Source organism: Felis catus, chromosome B2, assembly GCF_018350175.1.
Source record: "Felis catus isolate Fca126 chromosome B2, F.catus_Fca126_mat1.0, whole genome shotgun sequence".
Classification (NCBI taxonomy): Eukaryota; Metazoa; Chordata; class Mammalia; order Carnivora; family Felidae; genus Felis; species Felis catus.
In genome coordinates, this window is record NC_058372.1 from 47,524,396 (window position 1) to 47,536,969 (window position 12,574).

Consider the following 12,574-nt stretch of genomic DNA (forward strand, 5'->3'; position numbering starts at 1 on the left):
AGCCACCCAGGAGCCCTATATTGATTATATCTTTAAAGATATTTTAGGGGCGCCTGGGTGGCTTAGTCGGTTAAGCCTCCGACTTCGGCTCAGGTCATGGTCTTGCAGTTGATGAGTTTGAGCCCCGCATTGGGCTCTGTGCTGGCAGCTCAGACCCTGGAGCTGCTTTGGATTCTGTGTTTCCCTCTCTCTCTGCCCCTCCCCCAATCATGCTCTGTCTCTCTCTATCTCAAAAATAAATAAACGCTAAAAAAATTTAAAGATATTTTAGATACATTGGGATAAAAGTAATTTCACTAGTTTTTTTCCAATGTAATCACCGGAAAATTTAGTTACATATATGGCTTGTGTATGTGGCTCATATCATATTTCTATTGTACAGCTTTTATATAGACTATACAGGTAAAACAGTGATATGGGACCATGGAAGAAACCTTCTTTTGCACATGGAAGAATTGACAAGACACCAAGAAGATAAAAGATGTGAAAGCATAGGGGTGCCTGAGTGTTTCAGTCGGTTAGACATCTGACTTCCGCCCAGGTCATGATCTTGCGGTTTGTAGATTCAAGCCCCAAGCAAGCTGGCAGCTTGGAGCCTGGAGCCTGCTTCAGATTCTGTCTCCCTCTCTCTGCCTCTCATCCGCTCACACTCTGTCTGTCTCTCAAAATAATAAGTAAACATCAAAAGAAAAATAAAAGGTGTGAAAGCATAGAACCGGCCATCTAGATATCTAGGCTTAATAGTAGCAGGAACATATTCAGCCAGTATTGCTTCCATCTCACATCAACTTGATATTTCTTTTCCCAGATTTAGTGAGATATGTTTGAAAAATTATAGTGTACAAGCGAAGGTATAAAATGTGATGATTTGATACACATATATATTGTGAAGTGATTAGGTTAGACCTCTATCCATCTATAGTTACTGTTTGTCTTATTTATTTATTTTTTTTGGTGGTGAGACCATTCAGTATCTACTACTGTTTTAGCAACTTGCAAGTATATAATACAGTATTGTTAACTGTAGTCACCATACTGTACACTGGATCCCAGAATTTATTCATCTTATGACTGGAAGTTTGTACATTTTGACAAACATCTCCCATTTCTCCCACCTCCTAGCCCCTGACAACCACAATTCTGTTTCTATTAGTTTGGATTTTTTAGATTCTACATACAAGTGAGATGATACATTATTTGTCTTTCTCTGACTTATCTCCCTTAGCACAATGCCCTCAAGATCCATCCGTGTTGTTGCAAATGTCCAGATTTCCTTCTTCCTCATGGCCGAATAATATTGCATTGTATATATACATGTATATATATACATATATATACATGTATATATATGGCATGATCAGCCCTCCATGGTTTCCTATTGCCCTTTAGAGAACACCTAGCTTCTTTCTCGCGGTCCTCAAGTCCTCCCAGTCTAGCCTCAAGCCACTTCCAGTTGCTTTTCTTATTCCAGATTTGCTGTAATTTTCAGGTTCTTGTGTACTTCCTCAACTCTGCGGCACTGAATGTGCCTTTCCCTCCCCTTGACACTTTCTCTTGTGCAGCCACAACATTGGGCTCACTTCTCTTCATCTTTCAGGCCTCCTTTTGTCCCAGAGACTATCTTTGTCCCCATTCTATCTCCTACTCAGATAGGAACCCCATGATTCACCAACTTCCTTCTCCAGTTTCTCAGTCCCTAGCTTTCCTGCTTCTGCTACATGTTAGTGTTCAATGCCTTCACTCCCTGCTATGGTATAAGAATCACACAGGATCCTCAGCCCCCAGCAAAGGTCTGACACACACACACACACAGTCTTTATCCATCTTCTTTACCCTTTTATTCATAGATAAATACATAAGTTGTTTCTATATCTTAGCTATTGTGAATAATGTTGCAATGAACATGGGAGTGCAGATACCTCTTTGAGATCCTATTTTTATTCACTTCACTTTGGATATAGACCCAGAAGTGGAATTGCTGGGTCATATGGTAGTTCTACTTTTAATTTCTTGGGGAACCTCTACATTGTTTTTCATGGTATCTATACCAATTTCCATACCCATTAGCAGTGCACAGGGCTCTCTTTTCCCCTTGCCAGGACTTGTTGTCACTTGCCTTTTTAATTCTAGCCACTTCAAAGGGTGTAAGGTGATAGATTTCTCATTGTGGTTTTTATTTGAATTTCCCTGAAGTTGAATGATGTTGAGCAAGTTCTCATGTATCTGTTGGCCATTTGCATGCCTTCTTTGAGAGACGATCTATTCAGTGTTTCTGCCCATTTTTAAATCAAGTTGCTTTTTGAAATTGAGCTGTATAATTTTTTAAACATTTTGCATATTAACCCCTGATATAGATGGTTTGCAAATGTTTTCTCTCATTCTATACATTGTCTCTTCATTTTGTTGATCTCCACTAGAGTCTTTTGTATTGTTGAAAATTTTTTTTCCAATTATAAATATTGAGGAAAAAAAAAAACTCCTGACCCCATTTTGGTCTCTAGCTACCAGTTCTTTTCCTTTGTTCAATTTATTTCCAAACTCTTTAAAATAATTTTCTATATTTTCTCTTAAATTTCCATCCTCTCATTCTCTCTTGAACCAGGTTTTTGCCTCTTCCACTCTCCTGTGATTGCTCTAGCAATGGTTTTCAAAGACTTCCACGTGCTCAATCATTTGGATATTTCTTTGTCTTTATTTTAGTTGCCTTTTTAGAGATAGTTGATTCATGCTTTAAGAGGCATTTTAAGACACTATATTACCTAGTTGTCCCCTAAATATGTTTGGGAACTTGGTAGAATATTGATAAAGGGTTGACATGTTTTTATCCCCAACTTTTATCATTACAGAGACTATTTGTGCTGTCTAGTAATTACATTGTGGATGAAATAACAGATTTTATGCATTTTCCCACCCCATTCAGGACTAAGTAAAAAAATGCTCAGTTAAGGTTTTATAAGTCTAGATTCTAGCCAAAGTTCACATTGTATTGGAACGCAGTTAAATAGTATTAGTATTACATAGTTTTCAATGAATATGCCTTTGTGAATGAGCAGAACTTGGAGAGAAGAAAGGAATGGCCAGTGAGTATCACCGTAGTCTACTGTGGCTTAAGCATTCATTTTGTGCTTAGGTTTTCTGTTCCTCAATGTCAATAACATGATGATGACGTTTAGACAATTGATAAGTCTATGGGTATTAATTTTCATGAATCAGATTTCTACTAAGGTCATGGTTAAGTTGGTAAATGCTCAATTGTATAAGTTTAGGTGACTCGTGACAGATCAAAAGTGGTTGTATAAAACTTGTATCCATATGTTAGAAAATTAACACCAGATATATCTCTATCATAAACCTCTAGCTTAGAGAAAATAAGAAAGGTCCTACCTCATTCCACGGAATATGTAATTAACATCTAGAGAGGAAGATATCAATATTGGCTTATGTGTTTATTTATTACAGAAATTCTAATTATATTCCTATACCTCTCTGCACTGGTGTATGAACTTCTTTGGTCACAGGTACATCTTCAAGTTTAGTCTTCTTCAAACAACCTCTCAATGCAGCAAATTTTACTTGGTGAGAGACATATATCAATTTGCTTTTCATATTTAAAGCAGCATCTTCTACAGTAACCAAAATTTTGTGAGCACCGATTAGGATCCACCAAGGTACATGTGGCTACAGTAAAAGAAGAGTAACTGAAATTACTGATCTCATATTTAAGAACATATTATTTCTGGTTACAAAGAGGTACTATGTGTACATTGCAACAAACTTAGGAAAATGTCAAAAAATAAGAAAACACTAAAATATTATACATTCCCATATATATATAATACTTAAATATGTTTTAAATTAATCTATATTACATTTTTATGTTATATATTATTCTTCTCAACAAGATTTAAAATTTTTAGAACAACATAATATTCCCTGGAAATATATGACAATTCATCCAATTTTTTTCAATTAGGTCATATTTAAATTTTTAATATTTTAGGATTATGATAAGAAGCAAAATTTTAGTACATATTTTAATATTCACATGACACATATTTAAGATAATTGTGGAAGAGTTAGATCCACACCAACAATATATGTAAATTTTTCCCCCAAATAAAATGGTATCCACTGCAATTTTAGTTTTTATGCTACTGGTATTTGTTTTGAACACTTCTTATTTTTTAATTGTTCATATACTTTTCTTGTTATGTTGTTATATAATTTTTTTAAAAATAATTCATATGAGTTCTTTTTAAAAAAATTTTAAAGACTTTATTTTTTAGAGCAGTTTTAGATTTATAACAAAATTGAGAGGAAGGTACAGAGATTTCCTATGTACTCCCTGCCCCCATATATGCATAATCTTCCCCATTATCAACATCGTTCACCAGAAGGGTACATTTTTTAGCAAGGATGAACCTACACTGGAAAGTTGGAAACCTTCAAGTTGGAAAGAACTGATGTCTTGAAAATGTTGAGTCAGGGCGCCTGGGTGGCGCAGTCGGTTAAGCGTCCAACTTCAGCCAGGTCACGATCTCGCGGTCTGGGAGTTCGAGCCCCGCATCGGGCTCTGGGCTGATGGCTCAGAGCCTGGAGCCTGCTTCCGATTCTGTGTCTCCCTCTCTCTCTGCCCCTCCCCCATTCATGCTCTGTCTCTCTCTGTCTCAAAAATAAATAAATGTTAAAAAAAATTAAAAAAAAAAAAAGAAAATGTTGAGTCTTCCTATTCATAAACATGATTTTTTTCCTCTATTCATCTAATTATTTGATTCCATTTATTATCATTTTCTAATTTTCTTCATATAGATCATTACATATTTATTAGACTTATACCTAAGTATTTCATTTTGGGGGGTGTTAATAAATGGTATTGTTTTTAATTTCAAATTCCACTTGCTCATTGTTGTGTATAGGAAAGCAATTGACTTTATATGTTAACCTTGTATCCTATGATCTTACTATAATCACTTATTAGTTCTATCAATTTTTGCTTCATAACTTTATTCTCTGTTATTAGTCACACACTCATTAAGAATTGTTTTGTCTTTTTGAAGAATTACCAAGAGTTCTTCATATTTTAAGGGTAATAACTTTTACCCATTATTTGCAAAACAATTTTTTTCTATAGTTGTTTTTATTTTGTTAATTGTGTTTTTAGATAACAACAGTTTTATTATAAGACAATGCATGCTCATTTTTTAAAATGTAAGATTCTTATAATTAAACATACAGAAATATACAGAGCAGTTAATGTAGTATTCCACCTTCACTATAAGATATTCTTGCATGAAATCTTTTCATTTTTCTATTTTATTTATTATAGTATTTTCTCCTTAAATCAATAATAATTATCAGAAAAGTAGTTAACTTCATTTCTCCTAAATCATTAATAATTATCCCCTATTGTTTTTTGAAATATTCTCTTCATGCCTTGAGATGATTTCATGATATTCTTAGTGCTGCTGTACTCTAAATTCTCACAAACTCTAGGTCTATTTTGAACTATTTATTCTATTTGGTAAGCAGATGTGGATACTTGGAACAAAAACAAATAGCTAATCAAGATATATATAGAAAAAATGTGATTTATTGTATTTTATTTCTTTATATATAAATTAAGAAAAAAGTAAAATAAAACTTGCAGAACAGTGCCCAAACACAAATACTCAATGAAGAGTATTATTGAAAATTAAGCCCTTATGTAAACATCATCCAGATCAGAAAGTAGAACATTGGTGTCATCACTTTGTGCTCCCTCTCAATCATATTCCATTCTACTCTTTCATTTTCAAAATAAACCATTATCTTGACATAATATTTTGTCTAAGTTTGCCGATTTTAAAACTTTATGTGAATGCAATGGCACAGTATATACATCTTCATGTCTGATTTCCTTTGCTGAAGATTTGTTTTTGAGATTCATCTATGTTTTATGTAATTAGTTGTTTCAAATGTATTATAATGTAGTGGTTTTTGTATATTATTTTGTATAATTATCTGTATTTATTGACCTGATCATATATTTTCTCCTGTAATCTGTTCATGTGGTGACATTGATTTTAGAATTCTGTACTAATCTTGCAATCCATGAATTTCAAGCAACTTTTCTGATATTGCTGGGTTTTGATTCTAGTTATTTTTTAAAAGATTTCTGCATCCATATTCATGAGTGAAGTTGGCCTTTAATTTTCTTTCTCAGGATGTCCTTATCAGTTTTACACCAGGTAATGTGTATCTCACAAAATGAGTTAGAAGAATCCCTTCATTTTATATTCTCTGAAATAGTTCGTGTATAATCAGTTACATTTCTTTTTTAAAGTTTGGTAGAATTCAACAGTGAAGCCATCTGTATCAAATATTTTCTTTGTAGGAAGTTTAATTATTATGGGCTCTATTCCATTAATGAGTTTAGAAGTATTTATATTTTCTTTTTCTTTTTTTGGTCAGATTTTGTTGTATTCTTCAGAAATTAGCCATTACAAATAAATTTTTGAATGCATTATCATAGAGTTGTCCATAATATCGTTACAATATAATTTTGCTACCTGTAGCAATGCATTAATATCTCTGATAAAGTGCATTTTTGCCTCCTCTCTTTTTTTCAGTTTTGGTAAAGCTTTATTGATTTCTTTTTAAGAGAATTTTTAAGTTCTACTCTTTTAACAACTTCCTTTTTTCTTAGCAACTTTCAAATATACAATACTATAATTAACTACGGTCACCTTGCTGTAAAGTCCTATGACATTCATTTTTAAAGCTTTATTAATTTTACTAGTCTTTCCGAAAACAAAAGTTAGCTTTTATGATTTTGTCTAGTGTCTGCTGATGTCTTATTATATCCTTATAACTTTGGATTTAATTTGATTTTCTATTTCTAACTTCTTGAATTAAATTTCATTTACATTTTTAAAATTAATTCTTTTTAGATATATGAATATAATGGTATAAATTTCCTGTAAACACTACTGTTGCTTTATTCCATGAGCTTTGTGTTATCTCATTTTTATTACCATTAGATAAAATATCTCTAGTACTCATTGATATTTCTTATTTGAATTAGGTCAAGTTTTGTTAGTCTTCATGTTTATGTCTTCTTTATTCTTACATTTATGTTGTTGCTTTTCTCTTAAAAATTTTTTTTTAATGTCCATTCATTTTTTGAAGACATAGAGAGACAGAGCATGAGCAGGGGATGGGGAGAGAGAGAGGGAGACACAGAGTCCCAAGCAGGCTCCAAGCTCTGAGCTGTCAGCACAGAGCCTGATGTGGGGCTGGAACCCACGAACCATGAGATCATGACCTGAGCTGAAGCTGGACACTTAACAGACTGAGCCACCCAGGCGACCCCGTTTTTCCCTTTGCTCCATGTAACTGAGGAAAGTGTGTTATTATCGCCCATTGTTCTAATGTTCTCTGTTTTTTTTATATTTCTATCTTTTTTGTTACATATTTCAAGCCAAAGTCATTTGTTGCATTAAATTTATGGTTGCATATTATCCTGTTGAATTGAATCTTTTATTACCATGAATGTCTCTAGGAATGCATTCTTTTCTTACTGTCTACTTCATATAATATTAATATAGCTACTTCACCATGCTTTTGTTGGGTTTTTACATCTTTTCCTATCCTTTAGATTTTATAATTTTAAGTTTATTTATTTTTTTGGAGACAGAGACAGTGTGAGCAGGGGAGGGTCAAAGAGAAAGAGAGAGAAAGAGAATCCCAAGCAGGTTCTGCACTGACAGCACAGAGCTCGACACGGGGCTCGACTCACAAAACCGTGAAATCATGACCTGAGCCAAAATGGAGAGTCGGACCTAGTCACTGAGTCTAGGTGCCCCTAGATTTTTATAATTTCTATTTTCTCAGATATTTCTCATGTAAACTATTCACTATATTCAAAACTATATTCACTATATTCAAAAGATTCACTTTTGTTTTTTAACTGCACAGTAATATTTATAATAGTAATATAATGGGTAAAATATATTCTGCTATGTTTTCTGTCTTCTTTTGTATTTATTGGTTACTTTTTATAATTCCTTCTTCTCATTTACTATGTGTAGTTATATTCTTTTATTATTATTTTACTGTTTATGCTAGAAGTTTCAAATTATCAAAGTCTTATCAAAAAAATTTTGTTTTTCTGTGTTCCTAAGTTCCATACAGAAAATCATTCTTTCTGGCCAAATAGTGCTTTTAAGAATTCCCTTAATATAGGAGTTCTGATTTTGAAATCTGTTTTTATTGGACTGAAAATAACCTTATGTTACCTTCACTCCTGAACAGTATTTTCATTTGATACAGAATTCTAGATTGCAGTTATTTTCATTCAGGACTCTGAAGATTTCACGGCATTGTCTTTTGACTTCTTTCCCTGTTGTCTTTTTTGAAAAGTCAGCTTCCAATTTAACATATGATTCTTTGAAAGTGATCTGTTGTTTTCTTCAAATTTTGCTTTACTTTATTGTTTTAGGGTTTTGTTTTTGTTTTTGCAGTTAACTATGCTTTTTCTTTCTTCCTTCCAACCTTCCTTCTTTATTTTCTCCCTGCCTTCCTTCCTACTTTCCTTCATCTTTCCCTCCCTCCCTCACTTTTTCCCCCCTATTTTCAACCTCTTGTTTCATTCAGGATATTTTCTTCTGGTTCATCTTTCATCATCATTAAATATCTCACCAATTATGCATAAACTACTATTCAACACATTCATTACATATTTCATTTTGCTTTATATATTTCTCAGTTTGGGAATTTTATTTTTATTCTTTGTTATAGTGTTCACTTCTATGCCAAGTTTTTACTTTGTTTTCATTTATTTAAACAAAAACACAGTTTTTTTAAAGTCTGGGTCTGGTAACTTCATCATCTGGATCCCTTGTTCATCTGTTCTCTTGTGCTGATGAAGCATCAGAACTGATTTTTGATAGGATAGTCCTGTTTTCACTTGTTCCTGATTACTTTTGTCACATACATTGTTTTTAAGTTTATTTATTTATTTATTTTGAGAGAGAGAGAGAGAGAGAGAGCAAGCAGCAAGGTCAGAGAGAGAGAGGGAGAGAGAGAATCCCAAGCAGGCTCTGCCCTGTCAGCATAGAGTCGGACATGAAGATCGAACCCACGAACTGAAATCATGACCTGAGCCAAAATCAAGAGCTGGCTGTTTAACCAACTGAGCCACCCAGGCGACCCTGTCACATACATTTTTAATGAAAAATCAAGAAAATAGCTTGAGGTCTAGAATGATATTATCTTTCTCCAGAAATGACTTATTATTGTTCCATTTAGTATTGTTCCAGGGCTACCAGCCAACCTTCCTGGATAATCTTAAACCATTTATGGAACTTAAGATAATGTAAAACTGGGCATTCGTTCCTGGGATGACTGGACAGTTGGACTAACGTCCTGTTAACTTAGACCTAGCTTGTAGTTTTTTGGGTTCCTCAGCCAAAACATACCAGTATTTCCATAGTTCTCCCTCCTTCACAGACTGAATTATAATTTTTGCCCCAAAGGTAGCACAAGGCTATCAGATTTCTGCTCTTCAACTTCTTTCTTGCCTTTTTAAGAATAGATAGATGCTTCTAGGGAGAAGAGCTGTTTCAGAGGTTGATCTCAACACAATCTCTTCACTGTAACTTTTAATTGACCAGTTTACTCTGTAATGCCTTTAACCAATTGTTTTATGGTATTTTTTCTTTTTGTCCATCTATCCCCCTCAGTACATAGGAGAGGTTATATGAAAAAATTGTTATAATTTTATAGTGTGCTTTAACATCAAGTTGCTATGTGAAACAGACTATGATTTTATAGTGTGTTGTAACAACAGGTAGAGCAAACAAACCACTATTCTTGTTTTTCAAAATCTTTGTATGGTGCATATGGATAGTTCTTTCTAACTGCGGAGTGAAGATGAGCTGGTTGCCATGGACTTTAAGCTTGAATTTGAATGCTGGTATTTGTTAGTTGTGTAACTTTGGGTAAGCTCTAAGAGCCTTAGTTGCATCATCTCTAAAATAGAGACAATGGTACCTCATTCACAGAGTCTTTGTGAAACATGATGAGTTAACATGTAAACAAGTTTACAACAGTGCTTGGAACATAATAGTTTCTCACAGATTAAGAACTGTTATTAATTAATGGTGAACAAAAGACTATAGTTGAAGCTAAATCATTGTTAACTACAACTTTTAGGCCAGGCAGTGTGATCTTTCTGGAGGTAAAGCAAAACACTGAGGCAAAGAGATAAATACACAGGCATGAAAAAAAAAAGAAAAGAAAAGAGAGAGAGAGAGAAAGAGAGAGAGAGAGAGAGAGGTTAATTAAGTACCATAATAGAGAAATATATTGGGTCCAATGTGTGAACAGGTTAAGTGTTTGCTTTTGTCATGGTTGTTATATCATAAAAAAGTGATATGAAAATGTAGACCCTAAACAATTAGTAAGGGTTATTCAAATGAACAGAAGCAGTATAAAAAGGACATGAAACAGGCAGACAAAGTAGTATGATTCTCATCCTAGAGTTGAAAGAGAATATGATATGTTTAGGTTCAAAAACTAATAATAACACAAATAGTTTTCATTCATTGAAACCTACTATGTGTTAGGTATTTTTTTTAATATGTTTTACATGTGATCTCATTTAATTACTCTAAAACTTTGAGGTAGATGCTGTTCAGATACGAAACCTGAGGCTTTTGGGTCACCTGGATGGCTCGGTTGAGCGTCCAACTCTTGATTTAGGCTCAAGTCATGATCCCAGGGTCATGAGATCGAGACCCTGTCTGGCTCCAGAACATGCCCCTCTTACCCTGCTCTCTCTCTCTCAAATAAAAAACAAACAAACAAACAAACAAACAAACAAACAAACAACCTCAGGCTTTCAGTGACCAAATAAATTGCCGACGTTTGCTGCAAAACTAATATATGCTTAACCTAGCTTTCAACATTTTAAATATTTAATCTATGGCCTCTACAAAAAAAGTTGGAAACTGGGGCTCCTGGGTGGCTCAGTCAGTTGAATGTCTGACTTTGGCTCAGGTCATGATCTTGCTATCTGTGAGTTCTAGCCCTGCATCGGGCTCTGTGCTGACAGCTCAGAGCCTGGAGCCTGCTTCAGATTCTGTGTCTCCCTCTCTCTGCCCCTCCCCAACTCGTGCTCTGTCTCTCTCTCTCTCTCTCTCTCTCTCTGTCAAAAATAAATAAACATTAAAAAAAAAGTTGGAAACTGACATACCGGATATTGTCTCAAACTAGATACTCATGGTAGACTTGGCTGCCTCTAGGACCCTTAATTATTTTATGATTATAGAGGAACCTGAAGATGTGAAAATTGGAGGTTGACTACAGAATGACAAAATGGAATTCTATTAAGATGAATATGTGTACACATACAAAGAATCATTAGTAATAAATACTTGTTAATATACTGTACATATGTTTAACAAATGGGTTTCCAGACTTTACCTGAATGTAGGAAAAATTTTACCTTAGACAAATTTAAATAAAATAATTTTAGCCTCTTTATGTTGAATTAATTGTCAGTTCCCTGGACTTTGATGTCTTAACTCAAAGTTAGATAAGTGGGTATTTTATATCACTTTCTGTTCCCCATCTCTTACCCAGCTGTATTCAGGTCTTAGAATTAAATCCTTGTTTTCTTTTGTATTCCTCAAATATTGTTAGTTTGGCAAGAGTTACTTAAATCTTTTCTTATGGTTAGTGCCTGGATCTCTACTATTGAAGAGACTTCATATCAGTTAATAGTACCCTCATATGAAAGTCATAAATGTTCTAATGTATTAATATTTGTGTTTGATTTGTTCCTTGGCTTATTTAAGAAAGTATAATTCTTTAAGTCAGGTGGGTAAAAATATAGAAAGGAATTATGACTAATTTGCAAATTACCTTAACTAATGTAAATTAATTAATTAAACTAATCATTGCCACAAAGGAAGCATTAACATGGGATTTGTCATACATCATCTTTCTGGATTAGTGGGGAAGATATTTAGTTATCTGTGAAATCCTAGCCAATTAAAGAAGGTTATTTATTTTAACGAGCTCCACTTTTCTTCCAACATTTTATCATAATTCTCAAGTAATCAAATCAACTTGATTTTAAATTTAATAAACTCTAGGGGCAACTGGGTGGCTCAGTTGGTTAAGCATCTGACTTCAGCTCAGGTCATGATCTTGCAGTTTCACGTGAGTTTGAGCCCCAAGTCAGGCTCTGTGCTGTCAGCTCAGAGCCTGGAGCCTGCTTCAGATTCTGTGTCTCCCCCTCTCTCTCCCCCTCCCTTGCTTACATTCTGTCTCTCTGTCTCTCTCTCAAAAATAAATAATCGTTAACATTTTAAAAATAAAAAAATAATAATAATTGTAATAAACTCTAGAGCACTGGGACTGACACTGTCTTCTCATAAACATTTCAACACAGGTGAATGTCTCTCCTCCACTATTTTAGACTCAGCTTCCCATTCACCATGCAATATATCATAAAGTTTCCAAGGCCACCATGTTTCTGCCATTCAAGATCCATTTTGACACATCTTAACAACTGGCTCTACAGGGA

The 12,574-nt window shown here is 34.0% G+C and overlaps 1 protein-coding gene across 1 annotated transcript in view; it reads right to left on the reverse strand.

Moving 5' to 3' along the window:
- Positions 1 to 3,532: 3,532 nt before the first annotated feature.
- The window catches only part of DEFB114 (defensin beta 114), a 30,747-nt gene continuing 21,705 nt past the window's right edge, over positions 3,533 to 12,574 (reverse strand). The window contains exon 3 of the mRNA XM_045058652.1: positions 3,533 to 3,712. Coding sequence (XP_044914587.1) covers positions 3,533 to 3,712 — 180 coding nt within the window. The remainder of the gene's footprint in view (positions 3,713 to 12,574) is intronic.